This window comes from Phalacrocorax aristotelis, chromosome 1 (genome assembly GCF_949628215.1).
Source record: "Phalacrocorax aristotelis chromosome 1, bGulAri2.1, whole genome shotgun sequence".
In the NCBI taxonomy this organism is placed as follows: Eukaryota; Metazoa; Chordata; class Aves; order Suliformes; family Phalacrocoracidae; genus Phalacrocorax; species Phalacrocorax aristotelis.
The window spans coordinates 87,682,962-87,710,165 of NC_134276.1; the positions used below are offsets into that span (position 1 = coordinate 87,682,962).

The window sequence follows — 27,204 nt, forward strand, 5'->3', positions numbered from 1 at the left end:
TTGAGAAGACAAGCGCCATATAACATAAAGCAGAAATTGCAAAACTGTCTCTTGGTCTGTAATATCAGATAATACTGCAGATGAGTATTAATCATGTAGTTTATTGGGCACATTTCTCAGAAAGAGAAATCTTTGGGACTATTGAGAAGGCATTCTAGCAGTGTCTTGAAATGCTGGGAAATTATCATAGTGAAATCACTGTTGCAACAGAGGTTGATAATTTTAAGTTCCTTCTTGCTTTTTGTTAGTATGATCAAATATTTCAGTCTCTTTAGGCATAGTCTCTGTGTTTGAAAAGTAGACCTAGATCGCATTTTTACCCTTACTAAAGGGTGTCCACAGTACTGATCCATATCTCAACAATAATAGAAACAGTTTTTTTCAGCTGAAGCCAAAAGAAACATTTTTCTCTATTGTAATTTTAAAAATATAATTGCACATTGAAAAAATACCGTGAACAGTTCAGTCTTTAGCTTTCTAAGTACTTAAAAACTACTGAAAGTGATTTATCGCTAGGAAAGTTGATATAAGATCTTGTCAAACAACGCTGGATACCTGATCTGTTTCACAATCCTAGATTTACATTTGCGATTTACATCGAAGTAGTGGCGTGATTTTTTCATATTACATGTCACACCTACCTATATGTCAAAATATAAGCAATGTGCAGGACATTTGCCTGAAGTTATACATCCATTTTTATGTAAACAGATCACGTTTACTGCTTGGTCACATAACAGTTTTGGTTAAACTAATTTTCCATTGTTTTGCAGTCATCCAACTCTCTGAAGGCATCTTATGAAGACTGGCTGCTGACATACGGCTTGAGCGTCTCACCTTTTCACATGCGATGGCAAACAGCTCTTTTCAACCGCCAGTTCTACAGCTGGGGGAGATGGAAACCCAGATTTCTGCATTTATGGTATAAATTCAGGATTTTTTTTCTTCTGTCAAATACAGAGAACTTAACACTTACCCACACCTTAAGCACAACTTAACCACATCTTTACTTTGTAGCCTTAAAAGTGTAATGGATAGACATGGTTATTTCACTAGGTTGATCATAAAACCAACCATAGTTTGGTTGCCATAATTGTACTGTGCCAGTATAAGTCTTTCTCCTCTGCTGAAAAATACATAGCTGTAATACAGGTTGCATATTGAGATGCTATAAAACTAGAAATTGGTAAACTATTTTTTACCGATGGTTTGAACTGTAGTTCTTAAGAGTACAGCTATGACATGTAATACTGCATACAGAAGCAAGTCTGAAAGCAGCTTCAAACTGTATTCAGAGGCAGTTGTGTCCCTGTTGTCAGTCATTGCCCAGACATTCGGCAGCTATACCTGCTCAGAAGCCCATTGCTCACCTTCCGTCTTCTATCTGCTGGCACGCTTCCCTGCTAAGATTGCACAGACTGCTGGGAACAGGTAAATAAGCGGGGTGGTTAGTATGGGTGTTCCTGGACTCGTTTAGAAAACTACTGCTTAGTTGCTTTCCTAGCATTACTCTATATCTGCTCTGAAAATATAAAATGAGTAAGGTTTGAATTTCTTTTCAGTGAGAGAGTAATGAAAGAGAGGTCTGCTTCACATTGGTTTTTCTCATATGTAATGATTTTGCTATTTCAGTTTGAAATAGTTCTATATCAATCACGATTTTTAATGTGTATAATTTATTACAGTATAGTGTTTCCACCAGTCTCTTTAATTAATGCTACAAGTACATGTTGCTTAAAATAAATAAATTTGCTAATTCCCAGTGAGCTTCATTAAGGATGGTAAGAGAAAAATTATGCTGTTGTGAAGGACTGGTAGTGAATTGAAGGATTTTAGCTAGAAAATAAACTATCGCATCCTTCAACTGTTGGACAGTGTAAAATAGTAACAATAATGCTGAACAAAAATTCACCACTGGATGGATTGATGTAAATTGAAATGATTTTCAACACTGATTTTGATGAAAAATAAATTGGTGAGAAGAACAATGTGTTTTAAGTAGTTGATTTTAACTACCTTTGCAGTTGTACATTTTAGTTCTTCTGTAAAAAAGGTTGAGGATCATTTATTGTTCTTTAGCACTTTTTATTGTTTGTGAGGAAGGTCCAAATTTTATTTTTAAAATTTCTGTAAATAAACATGTATGCTACCCTACCATTTGAATCCAGGTGGTTAATGATATATTCTTAGTTATGTTTTTATATTCATAGCTAATGGCAAGTTACATGTATTAGGTAACTGAATAAAATTTAGAACATGTAAGAAGGGCATAAAAATATTTGAAAATTAATCAGGGTGTGGTTTGGATGTAAAACATTTATTAAACAAGGAAAATATTCTATATCATTAGTCAATGTTATTAGTATATGTTATTATTGTTATTAGTTTCCTTTAGCTAATATTTTTTTATTGGATTGTTGATACGCGAATGGTAGTAGCATTAGATCAGTTTTGCCCTGTGAGTTTGGTGTGCTAAACTGCAATAAAGCAGTTACATATGCAAAGAATATACCCTATCTTCTTGTGGCTGTGCACTGCTAAACTACTTGCTTCTCGTTGTAGGTTCAGCATAGGAATGGTGTTTGGTATAGTTGCCATGTTTGGCTCCGTTATTCTTCTCGGAAAGACGCTGATGCAAACTCTGACACAGATGCTTACCGAGGCACCAAAAGCCCAGAATGATCGTATGCTGCAAGTTGTAGTAAGTCTTCCCTCCTCAGGTCTTTATTTGAGAGCTGTGAACTGGTCTTAACCAGCTTCTAAACAGGGAATGTGATGCTTAAATCCTCCCATGCAACAATAACCTAACTCCTGATACTCATCTACATAAAAGTTTGCTGGTTTGTTATCAGCCTTAAAAATGGGGAGTGGAGGTAGTAAAAGAGGGGAAGACAAGTGAAGGCAAACATGTGGAAGAGTTTATGTTAAAAATTCTCAGGAATGAGAACTGGCTAGTAGTTTTGAAAAACCCTAGATTATCATAGTACTAAGTACAGCAGTACAACACAGAGCTAAGAATTTGCCGCCTCTGAGCTGTGCAATGTAGAGGCACTGGTGGCCTTAAAATTGCAGAGCACATCCATAATCCACAAGAAGAGAGGAGTTTTGTTTATTACAATACAAAACATCAGTGGAAAAGGAAAGAAGTGTGAAGAGCTTTGTGTGATAGTGGAAGCAAAGTTTCATTAGTGAGGAGATGACATGTTTTTTGATCTTTCAAGGACTTATGTCCTAATTGTGAATTTGAAAGTGCTGTTTCTGACAGTGTCTAGTCAAAGGCCTAATAATGATGTATTTAATTGTTTTATGGATTTCTGATGCTGGACAATATCTTGTATGATTTTAGAAAGGAATGTATTTCACAGAATGGGAGAGATTGCAAATACTGTCTCTCTTATCTTTACACAAGACAGTAATGGAAGAACTGACATTGCCCTTAGAACAGTTTTAACCTGGAAGGATTCCTACCTACCCTTATTTCCCCAAGAGCGCTGTCTGGCCAGAATTTACTATGGTCATTTTCCAGAAAAGCAGAAAGTCCTATGAGATTGCTCTGCCTTCTGCTGCATGGCTTAGAGCAGAGTTGCCCAACCATTTTACTGTATTTAAGTATTCAGCTAATCTAGTGAACAGAAGTTGGGAATTGTGTGCTGCCATGATAATCGGCCTTCCTATAAGTGCTAAACTGACTGTGTGCAGCTAGATTGCATGAGTGCAGGAAGCCTGACCATTAGCATGTGTCATAAACTCAGTGCCTTTGGGATGTTTGGGTCTGTTTCACACATGCAGGGTGAATATAGCAAATGCAGTGTGTGTTGGCAAAAGCAGGCAACCAGACCTGGGAGAGAACTGCTGGTACTGCCACTGCAGTCACCTGGTCCACAGCCTGCTCCTGAATTATCTCCAGAAGCAAACAGGAGTGGGCAGTCTGTGCGTCCAGTAGAGCACTAGTTGAACATGAGACAGAAAATTTTTAATTTACATGCCAGCGGGGTCTATCCTAAGCATGTATGTCTGCTGCACTCTGGAGTAAGAAAAGCCTCCCTTACATCTTCATTTTCTGAGATTATGATATGGATCTATCCACACTTTTGACACCAGAGTAAAGTGGTCATTTGCAATACACTGCTCTTTTGAGAAAATAACATAGAGGCAACCAAAGTAAAGACAAGCCTTTGGAATTTATCTGGTGTGATTTAGAACTATGGAAGCAGAAACCTAGGATAATGTTCTCAATTCAATGTGGAATTGATTCCTCAGTGACTGCCTACTGGCAATATCACTCCGTTTAAACCAAGGACAGACTGGCACTGAAACAGATGTAATGTATAGGGACAATGTAATGTCATGGATGGGGATAAGGTAAATTGACTTGTGGTTCTCTTTCTTTCCTACCTCATTCTGTCATTTCTGAATGGTCATAGTTGTATAATTCTGCCTTTAAAGACTTTCAGGATTCTTTTTGAGGGGATTGTGCTAGTGTAAGTTGACCCATGTGTGGTTGCAAAGAGGCAAAGGACAAGTCAGGAGGACCTTCTCCTCATTTAAATTAGTTATTTGTATTTGACTGCCTGGAGGAGAGTTGAGTTAGTTTTTAAAAGAAAACAACAAAAACCTCCACCAGGCTTTTTTTTAACTCAACTTTAGCCTGCAGCATAAATCTGTTTAGCCTTTAGCTATGGAGAGGGGGAGATACAGTTCTGCTTATGTTTTATTGATTAAGATTTTTATACCCTTCCTCTTTTGTTCAGTCATGTACTTTATTTAAAATACCTATCTGTAGGAAACTGGGCTGGTTTTTTTAGCTGCTCCCTCTTGGGTTGGTTGCCTGTTTACAAAAGTGGGAAGGAGGCAGATCAATTACTAGCAAAGGATCTTCTTTTACTAAAGGCATTTCCAGAAGACCATAAAATATAAGACGACAATGCTCTTTAACAAAATACTGATATTGATTTCAGAACCCTTCATGAGACTTAACTTCCCTTTTCGGTGAATCTTAAACTAGGTTCTTTGACATGAAGTCTGAAAGCATCCAGTGCTGTGTTCTAACAGGCTATAGAGTTATGGTGGCATTAAGACGGCAACCCTTGCTGTTGCTGTCTGTCCTCCTACGTGCCTGGGGCTGAGCGCCACTGGCAACGCCGGTTAACTGGTGCATTAGTGCCACCAGCTGTTGCTGTAATACAAGCAATGGATGCTTAACGACTGAAGACCAGCTGTCCTCATGCAGTGACGTACGATAGTCATGCCAGTTAAGATTAATATCTTGGCCGTGATCACAGGCTGGGCAGAATTAGTGAAGTGATTTGGTTTAACATGAATAAAACCAAGTCTTTTGAAGGATTTCTTTTAGCTAGATTGTCTCACCAACCTATTGTATTGTAGAGTTCCGCTGCATGGGTGGGTAAATGCGTGTAATTGAGGAATGTGCAGGACTGAATGAAGGTAGGATCAAACGGCAGGTGTTCAGTTGGCTGTGCAGTCTTCTGTGTCCCACAAGGGTAGTTTTTAGAGAGCCCTATAGACAGACCAGGAAGTTTTGCCCGTAGCATCTCTTCTCTGCCACTGGATTGGAATTCAAGTTGTGTTCATGTCAGCTGTTAGTGGCTGTACTGGAGTGCACCCTGCCTCGAGTGGGGAGAGCTGTGGAGCAGGCAGGAGATCTGCCCCAGAGCAAGCAGCAGAAGCGGCCTTATCATCCCACGGCAGTATGGCCCTTGAGTGGGGACAGGAACCGAGCAGGAGGAAAGTCCATCAGGAGGAAAGGGCAGATGGCTCCTCATTCTCTGACTCGTGACTGCTTTGAAGCCTGTCTGGAAGGAGTTGGTGTCTCATGACTAGTGCAGTGAAGGACTTGGGGAGTGGTGGGAATCTGCAGCAACAGGAGGAATGTGAGGAGTCTTACATAAATTAAAATAGTATACTCAAGTGGGGTTTTTTTGAAGGTTAAACTGCCATATGTAGACTGCCAAAAGTTGAACAATAGGCTACCCTTTTTTTTGACCTTGTAAATTTGGGATAGTCTCATGATTTGGATGGGCAAAGAGAAGGGAAACGGGCAATTTCAGATGTAGGCTCATTTTTTGAACTTCTAGGGCTCAGAGTGCTCTAAGTGCCATACGATTTTGGTTTTTGGGTTTTTTTTTTTGAGGGGTGGATCTTTACTATAGCTACATGACTCGCTGCAGGAAATTGTAAACTAATGCTCACATTAGTTGCCAAGCCTGTCTCATCTGAGTGGAAGTCTGTATACATTTTTATAAACTTCTTGAGCTTAATATAGAGGAGGACACATTCGGTCAGGGCTGTGGGGAGTAAGTAGGGAAGGGAGAAGGCTTTTGGACCTGGAATGCTTTTTAACCTTCAACAAAAGAATATATATTAAATATATTTTAAAATACATTGAATAAATTGGGAGAAGAGGTACAAACTGATAGTGCTGTGTGAGAACGGCCCCTTTTCTGTTGTGGGTCTGAAGAAGTGAGTGAAGGCAGCAAATTTAGGGGCAGAATGATTTGTCTTTGTACTTCTTGGTTTCCTCGTGTGTTTTATTTTGTTGTCATGCCCACATCAACAGGTGCCTGGTGTAAATTTGCCAGTCAGCCAGCTGACCTATTTCTTCTCTGCAATCCTCATCAGTGGTGTGATACACGAAGTCGGCCATGGGGTGGCAGCTATTCGGTAATACATATTATTTTCCTATTATCATGAGCCAACAAAGCCTAATATTCCAGAGCATTTACTTACCTGTGAATGGTGTTAGCACTTCTTTGGTTTATCTAGAGAGTCTGTTTATTCTGTATTTCATATCTTCCCTAGATTTTAAAATTGGAAGGGCACACAATTAAGGATAGAGTTTTAATATAGTGTCTATTAATGAGAAAGGACTTCTGCTTTGCAAATACACCATGCTGCATCAGGTTTAAAATAATACTTAAGTGCCCCTGTTTTTCCCACATCAGGTTTAAAATAACAATTCTCTTAAGTGCTCCTGTTTTTCCCACAGCAATTGCATTTCTGCAGCTGTGGCACTTGAAGAGGACCCATGTGCTATTGCACAATGGTACTTTAAAATAGATTTTAAATTGATTTGTTTAAACATAGCTTGCGAAGTAACGTATGAACAGGCTGAAGCAGTAACTCAGTCAAATGTGATTTGCCCCTATTAACCTCAGCACTGTGTTTTGATCAAAGACGATATTTTTAATGCCACTTAACTATGATGATTACTTCACAAAAAAGTTACTTGACATGGTTAGTCATTACTGCTAAATGACACTCTAGCATAAGAGGGTTAAGTGGTGGCTACTGGGGCTGGTATTCAGGTGTCCTTGGCGTTTCTCCTGGACGTCGTCGTTATCTGTCCCATGAGCATGAAGCCCTAAGTTGTTTCTCTGTTTTTCTTGAGTGTAGGGAGTCATGACTGCATATTAACACATTGCTACCTTTTTTATAACCCCAAAAGTTCTCAATTAAAGGGGTGGTTTGGGCCCCTCTGTGTTTCATATGCTCTGTTTGTCTTTCAGCTTTTTCCCCGTAATATTCACAGGGATTTTTCTGTGGAGGATAAAGCACTTGCTCTTGGTCATCCCAGCACAGGAAGAAGCAACAAAATTTCCTTTCTTTTGCAGTGCCTTCACATGCTGCTGGCTTACTGCAGAAAAGCCAGGAGTAACTATTGACCTCTTTTTAACCAGAATGAATAATTCTTATACCTTAGTGGTGTGATATCTTGATTCAAGATCAGGAGCAAAGGCTCTGAATATTCAAGTTTGGGTTATGTTTTTGTCAAAAAAATTGATTCCCAGCTGTTTCCAGGGGAAAAAATAGTTTGTCCAATGTACATTGCTGCTGCTTTCTGCTTGACTTGTTTTTTTTCTCTCTCCCCGTAGCACGGGTTGGGTCTATACTGCTATTAGGGTCAATTGTGAAGGTTTAGGCTTTACTAAATATCTGTGCTGTGGGCAAATTTTATAATTCTGGCAAATCAGTTTGACTTCCTGAAATCTAATACACTTTCGACAGCTTCAGTTCAAGATAGTATTGACTGTGAACTTCAAGACTTTAAAATATTTGAGCCTTAGTTTAGTCAAGGCTTGTCCCAAAAAAGCCTTTTTCTTTTTCCCTCTGTACCTCCTACCCAAGTGATGAAATGCTGTATAGGCATTACACTGCCCATTACTAATTGGTAGCATGGGTAGGTCTGGTGAGTTAACTCCATGGAATTAATGTATTACTTTATTCTGATTAATTTTGTATAATTCTGTGTCTTCTCTTATTGTGTGTGCACAATAAATAAATACATAAATGTGAATAAATAAAATGTTATGCCCAGTGTACTGTCTCAGCAAAGATATGGGATTTGCTGATCTGTGCTTGGTTTGTCTTGGAACATGATTGTCTTGGAATAATAATTGGAATGTAATTGTCTTGGAACATGATCGTCATGCTCTATTAGTCCCTTATGAAATTTCTAGCTTCATAAAAACTTTAAGTAGTTATTCCAAAAAGTGTCATTTAAAAGCAATTGTAAAACCTCTGAAATATATATATATTATCTGTATGACAGTGTCAGCTACGAATATATTTAAATAGCATTTGTCCTTTTAACCTCTTGACTTGTTTTCATTTTTTTCAGATGGCATTTCCCTCATTTTTGTTAGTTTACAATTTACTCTAAATTTAAATTCGAAGAACAGAGAAATGATAAATTCCAGAAATCTGTAAGTGCTTTTTTAAGAGGAAAGCGATTGCTTCTTCCAGATAATTTTTCATAGATTAGTTTGAAACTGCATCCTACAGGCTGCCATTTTTTACTTAAAAAAAAAACAACCCCAAGTGTTAAAATATATACTAAATCGAAAGTAGTTTTTTTTTTAAAAAAGTATTTTGTGTGTTACTGTTACCAGGATGCAGAAAAGACATTGAACTTATCCTTTATTTTTTGTCAGGCTCACAAATGTTTGCTGCTTAGAAGTGACAACTACTGCAGAAAACGTCCTTTAGTTTAATTATCTTTCAGTTATTCATATTATGAAAAATAAGTTAGTTTTATAATTATAATTTTAGTTATTCTTGTAGACAAAAATGTGTGTGCTATATAGAATCAGTTTTTCATTTGTTTCTTTGCGGTAACACCACTTCGTTTTTGTTTTCTTCTTTTTAAGAGAACAAGTACGATTTAATGGATTTGGGATTTTTATCTTCATTGTCTATCCTGGAGCATTTGTTGACCTCTTCACAACTCACTTGCAATTGATATCTCCAGTCCAGCAATTACGGATATTTTGTGCAGGTGATAGTTTGTGCTTTTTTTATTAAATCTTTTCTTAGCACAGTTACTTATTCTACAGGCATCATTTGGGAATCCTTGATAGAGAATCGAAGTTTTAAAACAAAGAAGTACCAAAGCTTCTCTTTACCTGAAGGTGATCCTTCTGTTCTGAACCTAAATTGTGATTTCAGAAAATCATTTGATCATTACTCTCCATATTGTGCTGTTTTCTGAAGGAGAGACATGAGTTTCTAGGAGCTTAAATGAGTACCAATTTGCTGTCATGAAAAATGTTATTATATCCTAGATCTGATTGAGAATAGTTGTGCATAAGAAATTCCAGTTGTGTAGTTGGGGGGAAAATGTGGTTTCTGACTTGTTTCTCTCATTAGAAAAAGCTCTTACACCAGCTCAGTAAAACCTCTTATACCAGCCCAGGTGCAGAAGTTCCCTGTCTTTTGTGGGTTTTTTTGCCTATTGTATGGCCAAAGTAGCAAAACCTTGGAGCGTGTAAGCTGGGAAGTACTCAGTCAGAAGACTCGTGGTATGCAAACATGACTTGCTGACACAGGTGAACACCCTGGAGCAACTCACTACCATTTGCTGCAATAGGAGCAATCCATTAATGTGATTTTTCAGTAGTATTGTGAGTGATTATCAGTGACATGTGAGTTATGTTATTATACAGGTCGCTGTGTTTTGATGTTGCTATTAGGAGGAAGTAAAGGCTAACACACAAACATCCAAAGAGAATCACAGCTTATGGCTCCAAGTAGCTTCCAAATGATTTTGATTTGATGCTTTTTGAAGTCTCTGGCTAGCGGGAAGAAGAGCCCTGTTACTATGGGAAATTAGACTGTGTTACGCTACCTGAACCGCTTGTATTATTGACTTTCTAGAAACAAAGGTGGTTCCCAAACTATTGAAATAAAGATAGAAAAGTTAGCATCCTGGTTTAGCTCTTGGCAATGATGGCTTTCTATTGCAGGGGACAGTAGGAGGCAGTCAGCCTGTTGTAATGTTTAGAAACTAACATTGTTTCTTGAATATTGTAACTAAAAAGTTATATAGAGGGTTTTAGGCTGGGCATACAGAAGCCTTTAGCAAAGCATGTTTTCAAGCTTTCATAAATCAAGTAAATGATGATAAATGTTAGGTAAGTAAATATATCTATATTCCAAATACCCTGATGAACCAAAATGATTCAGTGCAATAGGATAACTTTTTTGAAGCCCTGTTTCTCAAATTAATCAATTTCCACTTCCAGCTACTGTGAACAGTACTGAATGACCAGTCATACTGATTTTCGAAATGGGTTGCTTATATACATTCCTGAGAAATCATCTAGAAAAAAAAAAGATTATAAGCTGTAATAGAAAATAATTGCTTGCATGTTTTTGATGATAAGCAAACACCTGCCATATTTTTTCAGGTTTCTTGGGAAACCTGAAAGAGGGGGATACAAGGTAGGAACAAGCATGTTGCAAGACTGGTTAGTATCAGTGGCCTGTTACCAGTTAGGTATAACAAATATATTAAATTTTTTACAGCTAATGATAGGTATCTTTCAGAACTGGGATGTCTCATAGTGATAAAAGGTGATATTCAGTAAACTTGACTCAGTGTTTCTTCATTATCAGAGTAGTTGAATGAACCTGTGTTCTGAAGTTCTGTGTTTACAGAGACATGCTTTCGGATTTTTTGTACGGCAGCTAAGTAAAAGAGAGAGAGTAGAGAACAACACTGAATATTCCTTTTGTAGTCCACCTGTACTCTAGAGATTAAAGAGTATATTTGTTGTACAGCAGATGGCATCATGAGTTCAAGAATAGTGAATCAGCGTTCTTGTAAGACCTGTGATATTTTTAGCATTAATTCCATGCCTAGTAGATGAAAAGTGATTCTGGGCAGCACTTTCTTACAATTAGTTCAAATATTTGTATTTTTTGAGATCCTTTTTAATACATTTGGTCTTGTCTTTAACAGAAGGAGGAGTTAAAGATTTTTAAAACATTATTTTAAGGTGTTTTAAGGGTTGTGTAAAGTATCCCTTTTTAAGTATAAGGAATTAGGTATCCAAGGATGAGGCTGTTTCTGCAAAATGAAATTGATGGTATACTCAGCAGTGTGCCTCTAGAGGTACTCTCGTTTTGAGCCTGTTTATTTTACTATGGATCACCTGGGGTGAATTTGAAGCCTTTCTATCTTAGACTTTCTGCTGTATTCCACACAGCAAACTGTGTAAATTATGGTATTAAGGCCCATGTTTTCCTAGCTGTTTGAAAGTATTCCTTGTCACCCTCTAGCAGTTCCATCACCTTTTTTATATTTTTTTCCAGCTTACTCTCTCTGGCGGCCACACTGTTACAAAGGAATTTTGTTTCTGTCTTAGATTTTTATCTTTTGTTAAGCTGAAAAAATAATTTAAGATAAAAAAGTTAAAACAATGAAGTTTAAATATTTACTTAATACTTCTGGGTTTGTTGCACTTATGTGGGTGTGCACACATAAATGTATGGATGTGAGATAGAGAGAACTGAATGCTGAAACACTTCATCTGTCTGATTGCCTTTCAGTGAGATATGATTAAGAACTTTAGAAAGAGAAATCACTTTAAGAAACATCTACTAGTGGAAATGGCAACAAATCTTTAGTTAAAGTACTCCAGAAACGTCTCTCATTTCTGCAGCATTAGAAATGTGAAAGAAGACCGGGTGACGTGTAGAGATAGCCAGAGGAAATAAGAGTCTTCCATATGTTATGATTCCTGTGTTATATACAGTTTAAGAAAGATAGGTTTAATATGTTTTTAAACATACTTACTTCAGTTCCTGTCCTGTAACTGCACTGTAAATATAGAATTGAATTAGACCCCTCCTTAACAAGATGAAGCACTGTAAGAGGGAAATCAGGAGTCTTCAACATTGAATAGTTTTCCTGCATTGGTCATACAAAATATTTGTCCAAGAACACAAATGAAATGAGACGATTTGTATGGTACTGGATGTTGAAGGATGCCAAGTGTGTCCTATGATAGTGATTCATTTCTTCCTATGTAGAACAGCATGCTATAAAGACTGCAGCTGCAAGTAGGTTGCCCAAAATAATGCGTCAGAAAATGCTGATTGCACAACTTATTTTCTTGATGTGGTTTTAGGTCCAGATTTTCTTGTAAAAGAAGCCATTTTTCAAATAATTTTGTAAACTTGTTTGGCACATATATATGTAATTATTTTCATTGATACAGTGGAAATAACCATGAAAAATACTGAACTGCAACTACATTTCAGACATCTTGCTGACCAGGACAAACAGTATTTACTCACATATAAGCCCAGATTCTTAAATTCAAAAGTTTATTGTGGTAGAAAGTGACACGTAATACATTTTATTCCGCTAGTTTTTTCATATTGATGACAACTCTGTACGTAGAAGCTGTAGTTTAATAATTGATTCAGAAGCCCAGTTTTATTTCTGGATACTCTGCCCACTACGTGCTTAGAAAAGTAGTGTTAAGTGATGAAATATCAATATGGTAGAATGACACCTTTAGAATGGACTTAGCACTTCCCTGTCTTTTCTGATAGTATAATTCTCAGGGGTTCAGAGGCTTCTCTAAAACTCCCCTTCAAAGTAACATCATAGAAACTTAAGTTTGTAAAGTAACATACGTATGTTTCTTTCATGGCTATGTTCACAAATTAACTTTTCATCCATTCCTACCGTCATTATTTCAGGAAATTTAATTAGAAGGTAACTGTAGAACCTTGCATTTCAAAAACACCTTTTTGTTATTACTGTTTATCTATAAATGTGATTCTTCCCTTCTTTTTAGGAGTGTGGCATAATTTTGTTCTTGGTGTTGCAAGTTTCATGGTTTTATTTCTGCTGCCAGCCATTCTTTTCCCTTTCTATTACACGGGTGTTGGGGCACTTGTCACTGAGGTTGCAGAGGTAAGAAAAAATCTGTACCATTTTCATATTATGTACTTTGTGACCTGAAATGTACCTGTGTCTCTTATTACCACAGTCAGATTTGGTCAGTGCAGCACTCTGCAGAATCTAATACATTGCACTTTTTGTCTGCTTAAAGTTTCCTTCTCAGTCTCATGGTTTTTAGTATTAGGAAATGAAAGAACATGGCATGACTAATTATAGGCTATTCAGTGTACTATAAAACTGTTTAGACATTTGAAATGAGTTTGCAGGCTTATTTCTGGGGTTTTTTAAAACTTCTTTTTTAACTTCTTTTCAGTATTGGCCCCAAGTATATCTACTGGAAACTGCATTATCACTCTAGTTATTGCTATCTGTTTTTAATGTTAAAGAATATTTTGAGCTGATTTGCTTGCTTGTTTGGTCAGCTGGAAGCAAAGTAGAGATAGACTGCTGAGTTTCTGGAAAGGACTGATTTTTTTCTGACTTAATCAAATACAGCCCAGTTGAACAGCAGAGCTAAAAGCATTCAGTCTTTCTTGGATCTAAAAGTTAATTGATATAACTCAGGAGGAGAGTGACATTCATTATGTTTTATACCTTCGAAAGTATAGGTACACCCTGCTTTGCTGAAAGATTTGGGGTATTAATTTAAACTTCTTGAACTTAAAATGGTAGGAAAAAACCACAGCATATTAACTTTTATGAAAATAATTACTCAAATTTGAAGAGGTCCCCTGGAACACGTGGAGACTTGCCCTTTCCTTTTTCTTTGCAATAAATAAGTTATTCTTTGTATGGTATGTTGTTTTTGTAATGCTCTATCATAAGTTGAAATAATCAGTTCTAGTGGAGCCTGAGGTTTTTCTGTTTCTCTGGAAATAGTGTCTTAACCTAAAGATTTCATGGCTATTGGGCAGAACTATAAACAAATCCTTGTAGTTTTAAGTATAATAACATGACTGACTTTACTGTTTCTTCTCAGGATTCTCCTGCCAATGGACCAAGAGGTCTTTTTGTGGGAGACCTTGTCACTAACCTACAAGACTGCCCAGTTTATAGTGTAGAAGACTGGAATTCCTGTCTGGGAGACATTTCAGAGAAGTCACAGGTCGGCTACTGCGTAAGTGCAGCGACCCTACAGCAGTTAAGCTTTCCAGCTAGAGGTATGACTTTAGGTGCTCTCTTCATTACTTTATAGTAATTTGATCATGTCTTAAAGACTATTTTGGATTGAGGATTTGTTGGTGGGGACAGATTTCTCATAAGTCAAGCCTGCCATCCTGTCTTAAGCAGTGACCAATATGCCTTTCATTTTTTGAAATCTTAAAGTGAGGAAGAGGTAGACAGAAGATAGAAGAATTCCTCTGGTCTTCCAGTCATCCTATACAAATATCCTGTATCATCTGAATAATGAAATTTGCCTCTTCAGGATATTGCATGACTTGGTTATTAGCAGTAATACAATTGTCTCCTCTATTTTTAGTTCAGTTATATAGATCAATTCAGTGATCTTTTGCAGATGTAAATTCCACACATTACCTTACTGCTTTGATCAGCATGGCATTACAAATTGTATGGCTTAACCCAATGATGTGCTTTATTATGGCCACTTCTTCTGATGTGTGTCGCTATACGGGTTTTATGTTTCATTTGCTTCTTCAACCTCACAATGTCATTGTCCATAAACTCCGTTTTATCTGGATTGCGCATATTGCTTCTAGAAGTCAATTTCCTTCTGTTTTCATTCATACATTAGAGTGCTTGTTGCAGTAAGGGCTTACCCCTGAGAAACAAAAAAATGTGAACTGAACTAAACCAGAACAAACAAAAATTAAGTAGAACAAAAAAAGAACAGTCAAGTTAAATTGGTTGAATGTCTTGTGCCTGTCGCCGAGGCGAGCACCTCTGGAGCACTCTAGCGCAGTGCGCAGGGCAGGTTCCCAAACCGAGGGTACCTCAGGGGAAGCCAAGAGAGCCACCAGGAGCCTGCAGACAGTGACTGATGAGACCTGGTCAGGGCCAGGAGCAACGGCAGCCAGACCCCACCACACGTATAAAAGAAGCCCCTGGGGAGTGCTAGTGACCAGGGCATGGCGCGTCAGCAAGGGCATGGCATGGCAGTTTGTGAGGAAGGGCATGCAGGAAGGGCGCTGAAGCTCTGCCAGCTTGACCAGGGAGCAATGGTATCCACCTGGCAGAAAGCCCTGGCCTCTCTAAGCTTTGCACCCTCCACAACTGACACAGCTTCCCAGACAGAGTTCCAGCAGGAACATGCTGCCACCCAGGTGTCCAGCTGCACTGTGTGCCCTGCTTTTATGCCAGTACTGGGTGGCAGCAGTGAGCACACCTGTGGGAGGTGCGCCCAGGTAGGGGAACTCCTCTGCTTAGCAACAGAGCTCCAGGAGGAGGAGATGAGTAGGTTGAGGAGTATCAGGGAGTGCGAGAGAGAGACTACTGGAATTGCACTGTACCTTCCCTGGGATGGGCCCAGCAGGCAGACAGGACGCATGATGCATAGGTTTCCCTGTCCTCTCTCCACCTGGCTGAACATGGTGACTTAAAGGATAGGGGGGCAATGGTGACACGTTCCTACCTGGTGCAGCAGGCGCATCTTCTCTGTGACTACCCACCTTCCCAAGTGCCCTTGCTTAATAGGTACAAGGCTCTGCAAGTTAAATCGAACAATAACGAGGATGATGGTTCATCTAGCTTGGAGGGGTCACTGAGGTTAAGCCGGCCTATGCCCTGTATCAAAACCACTTCCATAAAGAAAAGAAGAGGGGTTGTCATAGGAGACTCTCTTCCGAAGGGTACAGAAGGCCCAACATGCAGACCGGACCCACCTGTCTGCTGCATCCCTGGGGCCCAGGTTAACGGTGTGAAGAGAAAGCTTCCTACCCTGGTACGGCTCTCAGGGTATTATCCATTACTGATTTTTCAGGTAGGCAGTGATGAGGTTGCAACGAGAAGTCCAAGGGCAATCAAGAGAGATTTCAGGGCCTTGGGACGACTGGTTAAGGGATCAGAAGCGCAAATAGTGTTCTCCTCTATCCCTCCAGTTGCAGGGAGTGATGAGAGAAGAAACAGGAAGAGCCAGCAGATCAACACCTGGCTCAGAGCCTGGTGTCACCAGCAGAATTTTGGGTCTTTTGGACATGGGTTGGTCTACACAACACCAGGCCTGCTGGGAACAGACAGGGTACACCTGTCTCAATGGGGGAAAAGGATCTTTGCACAGGAGTTAGCAGGGCTTATTGAAGGAGCTTTAAGCTAGATTTGAAGGGGTAAAGGGATGAAACCAGGCACGCTAGAGACAAGCCTGGAGGCAGCGTGCCAACATTTGAGGGATGGTGTGCTAGCAAGGTCCTTCATTCTGCTATCTCAGTGGAGGTGAGGGATGGAGATCCACATGACAGCAAAGATGTAAGGGTTATGGATGTGTTAGAAACCACAGAAGTGCCTGAGAATGGTCATATGGGAATTAGGGCTTCTCCGCCCAAAAAGGTGGCAGGATCAATAGGCCAACTGAAGTGCATCTACACCAATGCATGCAGCATGGGTAACAAACAGGAGGAGCTGGAAGCCGTTATGCAGCTGGAGAACTGTGATATACTTGGAATCAAGGAAACATGGTGGGATGACTCGCACACTGGAGTGCTGCTGCAGTGGCTATAAACCCTTCAGAAGGGATAGGCAAGGAAGGAGAGGCTGTGGGGTAGCCCGATATGTTAGGCAGTGTTTTGACTGTCTAGAGCTTGAAAATGGAGATGATGGGGTTAAGTGTTTATGGGTAAGAATCAGGGGGAAGGCCAACGTGGCAGATACTGTGGTAGGAGTCTGTTATAGACCACCCAGTCAGAATGAAGAAGCAGATGAAATATTCCATAAGCAGCTGGGAGAAGTCTCCCAATCACTAGCCCTTGTTCTCATGGGGGACTTCAGCTTACCAGATGTCTGCTGGAAATACAAGACAGCAGAGAGTAAACAGTCTAGGAGGTTCCTGGAGTATGTGGAAGATAACTTCCTGACACAGTTGGTGAGTGAACCAACTAGGGAAGGCGCCCTGCTGGACCAGTGATTTGTGAACAGAGAAGAACTTGGGGGTGACGTGACGGTTGGAGGCCATCTTGGGCATAGCAATCACAAAATGATAGTTTTCAATTCTCAGAGAAGTAAGGGGGGTCAGTGGAACTGCCACCTTGGACTTCCAGAGGGCAGACTTTGGCCGGTTTAGGAGCCTGCTGAGTGCCTTGGGACACAGCCCTGAAGGGCAAAGGAGTCCAGGAAGGCTGGACATTCTTCAAGAAGAAAATATTCAAGGTGTAGAAGCAGGCCATCCCTATGTGTGGGAAGATGAGCTGGCAGGGAAGTCCATCCTGGCTGAACAGAGAGCTTTGGCTGGAACACGGGGTAAAAAAGGAGGGTTTATGACCCTTGGAAGAAGGGGCAGGCAAGCCAGGAAGACTACAAAGATGTTTTGAGGTTATGCAGGGAGAAAATTAGAAGGGCCAAAGCCCAACTAGAACTTAATCTGGCTACTGCTGTAAGACAGTAAAAAATGTTTCTATAAATACATTGGCAATAAAAGGAGGACTAAGGAGAATCTCCATCCTTTCTTGGATGCGGGAGGAAACATAGTGACAACACTGAGAAAAAAGGCTGAGGTACTTAATGCCTTCTTTGCCTCAGCCTTTAATAGTAAGGCCAGTTGTTCTCCAGGTACCCAGGCCCCTGAGCTGGAAGACAGGGACCGGGAGCAGAATGAAGCCCCCATAACCCAAGGGGAAATGGTTAGCAACCTGCTACACCACTTAGACACACACAGGTCTATGGATCTGGATGGGATCCACCCAAGGGTACTGAGGGAGCTGGCAGAAGTGCTCACCAAGCCACTTTCAATCCTTTATCAGCAGCCCTGGCTAACCAGGGAGGTCCCAGTTGACTGGAGGTTAGCAAATGTGATGCCTGTCTACAAGAAGGGCCAGAAGGAAGATGACTACAGGCCTGTCAGTCTGACCTTGGTGCCCGGGAAGGTTATGGAGCAGATCATCTTCAGTGCCATCACGCAGCATGTGTGATCAGAGGGTCAGGCCCAGTCAGCATGTGTTTGTGAAAAGCAGGTCCTGCTTGACTAACCTGATCTTATTCTGTAACCAGGTGACCCACCTAGTGGATGAGGGAAAGGCGGTGGATTTTATCTACCTAGACTTTAGTAAAGCCTTTGACACTGTTTCCCACAGCAGTCTCCTGGTGAAACTGGCTGCTTATGGCTTGTATGGGCATCCTCTTTGCTGGGTAAAAAACAGGCTGGATGGCCAGGCCCAAAGAGTGGTGGTGAATGGAGTTAAATCCAGTTGGCGGCCGGTCACAAGTGGTGTTCCCCAGGGCTCAGTACTGAGGCCAGCTCTGTTCAATATCTTTATCAATGATCTGAGTGAGGGGATTGAGTGCACCCTCAGTAAGTTTGCAGATGACACCAAGCTGGGTGGGAGTGCTGATGTGCTTGAGGGCAGGAAGGCTCTATAGAGAGATCTGGACAGGCTTGATCAATGGGCCGAGGCCAGCTGTTTGAGATTCAACAAGGCCAAGTGCTGGGTCCTGCTCTTGGGTCACAACAACCCCATGCAACGCTACAGGCTTGGGGAGGAGTGGCTGGAGAGCTGCATGGCAGAAAAGGACCTGGGGATGTTGAGTGACAGCCACCTGAACAGGAGCCAGCAGTGTGCCCGGGTGGCCAAGAAGGCCAGCAGCATCCTGGCTTGTATCAGGAATAGTGTGGCCAGCAGGAGCAGGGAGGTGATCGTGCCCCTGTACTTGGCACTGGTGGGGCCGCACCTCGAATACTGTGTTCAGTTTTGGGTGCCTCACTGCAAGAAAGACATTGAGGTGCCAGAGTGTGTCTAAAGAAGGGCAATGAAGCTGGTGAGACATCTAGAGCACAAGTCTTATGAGGAGCGGCTGAGGGAACTGGAGTTGTTTAGTCTGGTGAAAAGGAGGCTGAGGGGAGACCTTATCGCTCTCTACAACTACCTGAAAGGAGGCTGTAGCGAGGCGGGGTCAGTCTCTTCTCCCTAGTAACAAGCAGTAGGACAAAAGGAAATGTCCTCAAGCTGGGCCAGGGGAGGTTTAGATTAGATATTAGGAAATATTTCTTTACCGAAAGGGTTGTCAAGCACTAGAACAGGCTGCCCAGGGAAGTGGTAGGGTCACCACCCCTGGAGGTGTTTAAAAGATATGTAGATGTGGCACTGAGGGACATGGTTTAGTGGTGGACTTGGCAGTGCTAGGTTAAGGGTTGGACTTGATGATCTTAAAGGTCTTTTCCAACCTAAATGTTTCTGTAATTTTGTGAGTCTATGCCCTAAAGCTCTCTAGAGTTTGTTTCAGGTAACCATCTATGGAGAGTGAATTCCAAAGGTAAGGAACTGACGCTGAGCAAAACCTATATGATGCTATTCGGAGCTTTAAAATTGTCATTGCATTTTTCCCTTGTACTGGAAGTAAACAGGAGTTCAGGCAGCTCAACTACCCATGTTTTTTGATACATTATAGTTCTCTTGTGAGACTGAAAAGGTAACTAATTTTTTTTAGTATGCAATGAAAGTAATCTTACAGCTGGAACTAAGATAACTACTTAAGCTGGAAACTGGCAGAGTATTGGTAAGATCCTGCTTTTAGAGACCTAGCAGTTTAGGTTATCCGTCTTGAAGAGGAGGGCAACTTTGGCACATGCTTTCAGCTGGGCAGGGATGACAAGTAAGAACCAATGCTCAGATGTGCTCAGATTCTGCTATTCTCTGAAATGCAATTTCAGAGTCATGGATAATAAAACTGTATATTCGGCGACTGAACCAGTCCTATTTAGATTGAAATACTAGAGACTTAATACTACAGACTCAATATTGTTTCCAAGCTTGGTTGCTGTATTGTGTTAGTAGTCCATTGTCCCACTGCTGCATTCTAATCAGACCAGTCTGTCTGCATTTTCAGAGCCGCAAGCCTCCAGCAGTGAGAAATATTCTTCTGAAATTCAGTGAACTCTGTTCGGTCTCTAGCAGCTGTCATTTCTCAAAATCTTGACAGTTCACAACTTGACATAAATCCAGAAAATCAATAAAAATGTATCCAGCAAATGGACCCTATCTACTTGACCATAAAACAAATGGAGAGTAAAATATTTGACTATGAAGCTAGGCAGAAAACAATGCCCCACGGGCCTTCTTGAAATTAAAAAAAAAAAAGTGTTTTCAGTGTAGCTTATAAGGAAACTAATTTCACGGTCATTCACTATTCAAACATATATGTGGTTGCTTAGCCTCAGGGTACTTGAAGAAAGGATTGTACGGTACAGTGCTTGCACCTGTAAGCCCCAGGCATAAAACTCCATGTTGGTGGACTGCAGGTGATGCGGTGATAAAGCAGCAAGCAGTATCGCAGGCTTGATCTTCCTAAGGAAGGTACTGCAGTGTTGCTGTGATGCACATTACTACAGTGACTATTCTTTTGTGTTGTTTTTTTTTAAAGCTGTTTTTGTAGAGTAGGTTAGGTTTAATTCATTTAAAGAACATCCGTACAAAGATTCTGTACCAGACTATTTAAATCATGGTTTAAAACATCATTTATTCACTGCTGTAGCCTGCAAGGCTTAGGGAGCTTTCAAAACCTGAATCTTGTATAGGCTTTCACGTTTTAAAGAGGACATTTTGAGTCTTGGTCATTTCCATAGCCAGCCAGTGAAATTAGTACAGTAGCAGTTAACAAATTTCTATGCCAAACTTTAATGCAAGTTAGGGGCAACGGATAAAAGTGCGTTGTAACTCATAATGCTCAGAACATTGCAGTGGTAGACCCCCAGTATCTTGAGGAGATTTATTAAGATGAAAAAATCAGTATGTGAAATGATTGAAATCAGGTGACATTGTTAAAGTGGTGAAGCTTATTTTCAGTTGTGACTGAACCACAGCTAGGCTCTGTGCATTATTATAATTCTTGAAGGCAACAGAATGCTTGTTTAACTTTATTCAGAGACGAATTTCTTTTCAGGAAGTTACTATAATATTGATCGTTTGCTCTATGCCTGTGTTCTTTAGTCTATAGAAGACTCGACGGCACAGTTGAATGTTGTAGTAACAGCAGCCTCACAGACATTTGCTTTTCATATAGCAGTAACTCGGACAGCCACCTGGTAAGTTACTTAAACTGCTAATTCTGTTTGATAAATCTGAAATTATTTAAATTAAATTAGTAATATTTACCAACATTTACGCAGCATAGTCAAGCGCTTAAGAATACCTACAGTTTGTAATAAAGATGTGTGTATGCTATTCTCCCCATTTACAGCTTAAAACCCCAAAGTATTAGTTATGATTTTCCCCATGATAGATCAGGGAGTCTCTGAAAGAACCAGAAAAGATCTTACACCTGTCGTTCCTATAGGCAGAAAGATACCTTCCCCATTTTCACCACTGGATGAGAAGATTGGTGAGAAAAACAACTTTTGTGAACAAGATGAAATTGCTTACTTTGGTGCTTCAGTCCTTAAAGGTACTAAGAACTACAGGCAAAGCAAAGCACTGGACTATCTGTTCAGTTACTTTGTCTGAAGCCAGCAGTGCTGCTCACTAGGTTAACCTAAAAACATGCAAGAGAAGGTCCTAGAGATTGTCCAATTTTTCACCGTGTTGGTTTTCTTGTAACATGTGGAAACATAAAGTTTCTCAGTAGGATTTGGACTTACTCTCTTCAAAGAACAGAAACGTTTGTTAAAATACATGATCCACGTTGACAGTGATGTAATATTTCTAACAGTTCTCTTTACAAGAAGAAGAGCACAAGCACCAACTGTGTAAACTTTTCTGCATGTACCAGTTTGTTATTGTTCTGACCTCTAGTGATAAATACCTAAAGAAATGGAAATAAATCTGTTCCTACATCTGCTATGTTTAGAATTTCTACAACGGTAAACTTCCTGCTCCAGGGTGTTTTTGTGGTATTTAACCGCTAAGAACTGAGCACAGACCAGCAGTTCATTTGAAATATGACAGTGGCTTGTAACATTCTGGAGTTCAGCAAGACTTGATAAATCACTACCCCACTGAGCTTTGACATTCTTAAGCTTATAGCTGCTACTTAGGAACAGAGAAGAAATAAAAGCATCCAGAAGCCTGTGACCTTCAAGTATCCTTAGACTGGCTGTGAGTCTTTGAACAATTATTTTAAATAGTCTCTGCAGTGCTATGCAGCAGTATTTGAAAGTGTGCCCTCTCCCCTTCATTAGAATGGAAAGAGCTTGTACTGAGGTTAATGGAGAGTGTCTGACACTCACGCATCTATGGGCAGTGTAACTATCAGGCCAAGAAGCAAGAAAATCCTTTTTATTTTTTTTTCGTAAGGCAAACAGTAGGTGAAGAAATTTCCTTGCTTCTGTTTAAGAACAAAAGGAAGATTATCACTGAGTTTTTACAAGAGACATGAGGGGAAAAAAACATTTCCTGTTCCTTTCTGCTATACTCTCTTTGCCCCGTGGGGAGCAAGAAAGATCTTGTCTTTCAGAATGTAGAGTGAAAGAGTGTTATAGGTAGGACTTGGGACACAGCACTGCATTAAGTCCTGTGTTCATCTTAGTTGAGAATAGCTTCTTAGCTACCACGCAGCTGGTAGGTTTGTTGGTTTGTTTGCTGAACAGAATGTTTTATTCATCCAAATGAGGTTTTAGATCAATGAAGACTAAAACTTCTTAAACAGGTAAGTCACTAGTATGTTGATAGAGGCTCAGTTCATTAGAAATCACTGACTTATACTTAGATGCCTTGATTTTTTTGTTGTGCATGTGTGTACATTTTTAAAATTAGTTAGCTTTTATTTTGGTACATGTGCACACCTCTTTTCCCCATTCTACCAAAAATAGAATGACAAGATGAATATGTATCAGGTAGAGGTTCTGCAGGGTTTGACAAAAAAAACTAAAAAAAATCAGATTTCAGCTCTTCATGGGCTGGTAGTATATCAGTGTGGCACTTCCTTTGTTTTAAAAAGGAATATATAGTACCTTTTTCCTGATCTGTTGGAAAATACCTTTAAATTTTATAATAATTTTAATTGCCTTTTGCAGTATGCCTGTCTGCCAGCACGAAAAGTTATTGAGGCCAGCAAAGTTTGTCGAACCAACATGGACTGCCAGAAGGACTTTGTTCCAAGCTTTTGTGTGACTCCTTCTTTAGAGAACCAAACAAGGCTAATCAGGGTAAAACATCCACCCCATATTGACATGCTGTATGTAGGACACCCCATGCATCTTCAGTACACAGGTTGGTATTATTTCTTAAAACAGTTTAACAAAAAAGATTTCTAATATGGTTTACTTCACCTGGCTGCTTGAACAAGGTCTTGGAGCGCTTGTCAGTTAACTTGTTTAATGCAGAATCCATTTCTTGTTACAGCCAGTGGAGAGACATGGACTACTCAGGCCTAAAATGAAATGTGCACAGTGCAATGAGTTACGAAGGTAATAGAAACCATATGTGATATGAGATGGTTGTTTTTTCAGAAAAGTATGAAAGGGCTATTTCTATACCAGATCTCACTCAGGCTAGTTATGGGAGCCAGGCACCTGCATTTTCCTAACACGTAAACTTCTCAAAATGCTATTGTAAAATCTCTAGGGCATCTTGCTCTAACACCTTGCCTGGAATATTAGCATGACTGCTTAAATCACACCTAATATCCAAGTGTCTGTGACAGATTCCCACGACTACTGAGCCACAAGTACAATCACAACACAGTTTTTTCGTTATTATTTTTTTATTTATTTGAGTGCCCTGAATTCAATAACTATAACGGTTTAGTTCCTTACTTTTAAACGGACTGTGGCTCTTCTTTAGGCAATCTTATATCCTTGAGCCAGGTATACAAGTAAAAAGTAATTCTGCTCTTGGAGCAAGTATGGAAAGAATGAACAACCTCATCAGTATCCCTACTTAGTAGCTTGAGTGGCACAGTGAAAATCACCTTCAGATGGGCTTAAAAAAGTATGAAGTGTTAAACTACTGCCTTTCCTGTGAGGAACCTGTCTGTTCCTCACAGAGGGCTTAACCTCACGGGGGGATTTTACTTCAGACACCTTGAAGTACCTCCTTAGCAAGGCATTGTACTTTTCTGAATAAGCACAGGGAATAGGTACAAAAGAGCTTTAGAAACAGTGGTGAAATCTGGTAGTGTAAATCCATTAGCATTCTTGCATAAACATACTTTTAGTTAATCTGTCTTTATCTTTCTGTGCTGGTCATATTTTGATACTCCGTGACAAATTCTTTATTACTACTTGTTTATGCTATACCCTTATTTAAGCCCAAAATATGATCTCTTCACTCGTTATTTCTGCCATCTTGCCATTTAGGAGGAAAACATTGTTCACCTGTGTGATAACTACACACAGTTCTATATCTGATGATTCCAAATGCAGCAACAAATTTTAAGAATAGATTTTGATAATTATTTTAAGTTCCCCTTCTTGGTCTCTAACAATACAAACTGTAGGTACTCTAGAACAATTAATATCGTTCTCGTTTCCAATATGTTGGAGTGTTTCCTACAGAACAGTAATTCTGCAAAACTGTCGAACCTGTCAGTCTTTCAGAAGTCAGAGAAGAATGTTATTGCATCTAAAGAAGTAGTTCTACTTCAAGGAGTTGCTGTGGGAAAACACAATTTATACAGCATATTTACAGAAATATAATTCTAAAGTGATTTACTGTACCCTGGGAATTGCACATTGAATGTGTTCGTTTGAAAGCTAAAAGCTTGACTTCATTACAAACTTTGCTGCAAATGCAACCCATGCTCTGTGTTCCCCTTGGAAAAACACCAGAGCTAAAATTATAGGATCCTGGCTTGGGCAGCAGGTAGCCCACTGCAGCATCACAGAGTTCCATGCATTCCTATGAAACAACTTCTAAATATTTCAGACTTTGCACTGTACAATATTGGCTTGGAGCCAACAGGTTAGATTCCACACCCCCCACCCCCCCCCCCAAAGTGTGACCAATCAGAATGTGGTAACCGTTTTTTTTACAGTAAAGAAAGGGAGATAATTTCTTCCTGTACTGTGTGAATTTTGAAATAGGAATACGTTTTAGCAAAATGCCTTATTCTTTAGCGTGATCTTTCTGCCTGCAGGACACATTACTTTTTAGAGTGGTGCTACATTTAACACACAACTTGATATGGGAGTTGCACTAGTGTGTACCATGATGTTACTTTCTCTAGAAATGTCACTAAAGTAATGTTTGAAAAACATTCTAAGATTACGCATGTATTATTTTCTACTTAGGCTTGTATTGTTGTTGTGATAGTCCTGATTTATGGAGAAGCAGTAATTATTTCATATTTTCATTTGAAGAAGCTTCCAGATACAATATTTTTAAAAATTTATATCCATATTAGCTATTTATAAGAAATAGACTGTATAGCTTGCTTCTATGAAATGTTTCTGTTTCCTCAAAGTAAAATATCCTAGCAAAAATATTTTTTGTTGATGTGGATGCTATATATAGCTTTTGTCTCCAGTATATTAAAAAAAACACCTGTAAAGAATCATAATCATAAATGAACTTACAGTGCTGGAGATCTGGCCAAAGCCAAAACAGAAGGAATGATTATGAATGCATGTTGTTCAGGATGGACACATTGATTAATCATTTTAATTAGCATTCTCTCTGTAAAAAGCGTCTAATGTAACCCAGTATAAATTCATACTGTGGGTTTAATTCATGTGGTGTTACTCGAGGCTTTTAGATTTCTCTTATTGCAGGCCTGTTATGCTCTAGAGGCTCTCCCTATGTTGGACAGATGCTATTTAATGGAGGGCCCTGTCATTATTACCGTGCAACTTTGCAGTGTTTCTTCGTTATTTTGTATGGGGTTTTTCATTCCTTCATGCCGTTTCTGATATTGCAAAATCTTGGCTTCCTTCTCTGGCCCTTGTTGGTTGGGAAGAATCTGGTGACTAACGTTCACATCTGGAATTCACACTGCTTGAGGGAAGATCATATATCCCTGTATGTTACTGTATCTGCATCACCCATCAGGATCAAAAACTGCAAGATTTCCTTCATGAAGAGAAGATAGAACTTACCTAGAAGATAATTTCCCCAAACTGGACCAGTCTCCTACTTCTGTTGTATCCACGTCTTCTGAAAAACAGCCACTGCCTAGCTTTGGGGAGCTTTTTGGGCAACAACAGCCATAATTGCTGATGAAGGTCTATCTGGTACAGTCTGATTTCTCAGTATTTCCATGCTTGTTTCCCCTTATAGCTGAGGATGATCCTTCTTTGCTTTCAGCCTATATTAAAGGGTTACACGTATAGTTCTTCTGGAGACAACATGGAAATATCTCATGCCATACTGTCCCTCTCCTCCATAGCATACATGCCCTTTCCCCCATGAAGAGGTTTTGAAAAGCTCTTTGGTCAACCTAGTCTCCAAATCACTTCTAATTAAAATTGTGTCCGTTGTACATTCTTCTCAATATTTGCCAACACCATCTAGCATTAGCCAACAAAAGAAATGTTAATTCCAGGTCAAAGAATTGTTTAATTAGAGTGGGAAAACAATTACTGTTTTCTCTCACCCAGCCACATTGCTGTTCACCTCTTCCCAGCAGCGTCTTCTGAAGAAAAGCCTGGAGAACATAATTTTTGTAATTCTTTTGTTATTCCTTGAAGGACAGATTTGCCTGCTGCCATTAGGTTTGATCTGTTACAGCCACTAAATTAATTGCCTCGTATTACAGTGTATAGAGCTCAGTCCAGCAACTTCCTGAAGAGTTTCTGTGTGTTTCAGAGATTGCTTCAGCAGCAAGGTTTGGAGTTTAGAACCATGTCTAGTGTCTGTCAGGGACAACAGACAAGTCAATTTAACAAAAAGGGAAGGAGATTAGTGATCCATTCGCAATGATTTTAAGGTTCAGGGTGATGACTTGTTAGTGGCCAT

General features: G+C 39.7%; 1 protein-coding gene across 5 annotated transcripts in view; it reads left to right on the plus strand.

Moving 5' to 3' along the window:
• Positions 1-27,204, plus strand: part of MBTPS2 (membrane bound transcription factor peptidase, site 2) — a 47,757-nt gene that overhangs the window by 4,591 nt on the left and 15,962 nt on the right. For 3 of the 5 annotated variants that reach the window (XM_075096939.1, XM_075096960.1, XM_075096930.1), the window contains exons 2-9: positions 774-922; positions 2,563-2,701; positions 6,578-6,681; positions 9,168-9,295; positions 13,110-13,228; positions 14,196-14,376; positions 21,304-21,398; positions 23,325-23,520. In XM_075096939.1, coding sequence (XP_074953040.1) covers positions 774-922; positions 2,563-2,701; positions 6,578-6,681; positions 9,168-9,295; positions 13,110-13,228; positions 14,196-14,376; positions 21,304-21,398; positions 23,325-23,520 — 1,111 coding nt within the window. Of the gene's footprint in view, positions 1-773; positions 923-2,562; positions 2,702-6,577; positions 6,682-9,167; positions 9,296-13,109; positions 13,229-14,195; positions 14,377-21,303; positions 21,399-23,324; positions 23,521-23,652; positions 23,718-24,806; positions 24,855-27,204 lie in introns of those variants that run through there. The other 2 variants (XM_075096952.1, XR_012661147.1) reach the window with 2 other exon arrangements.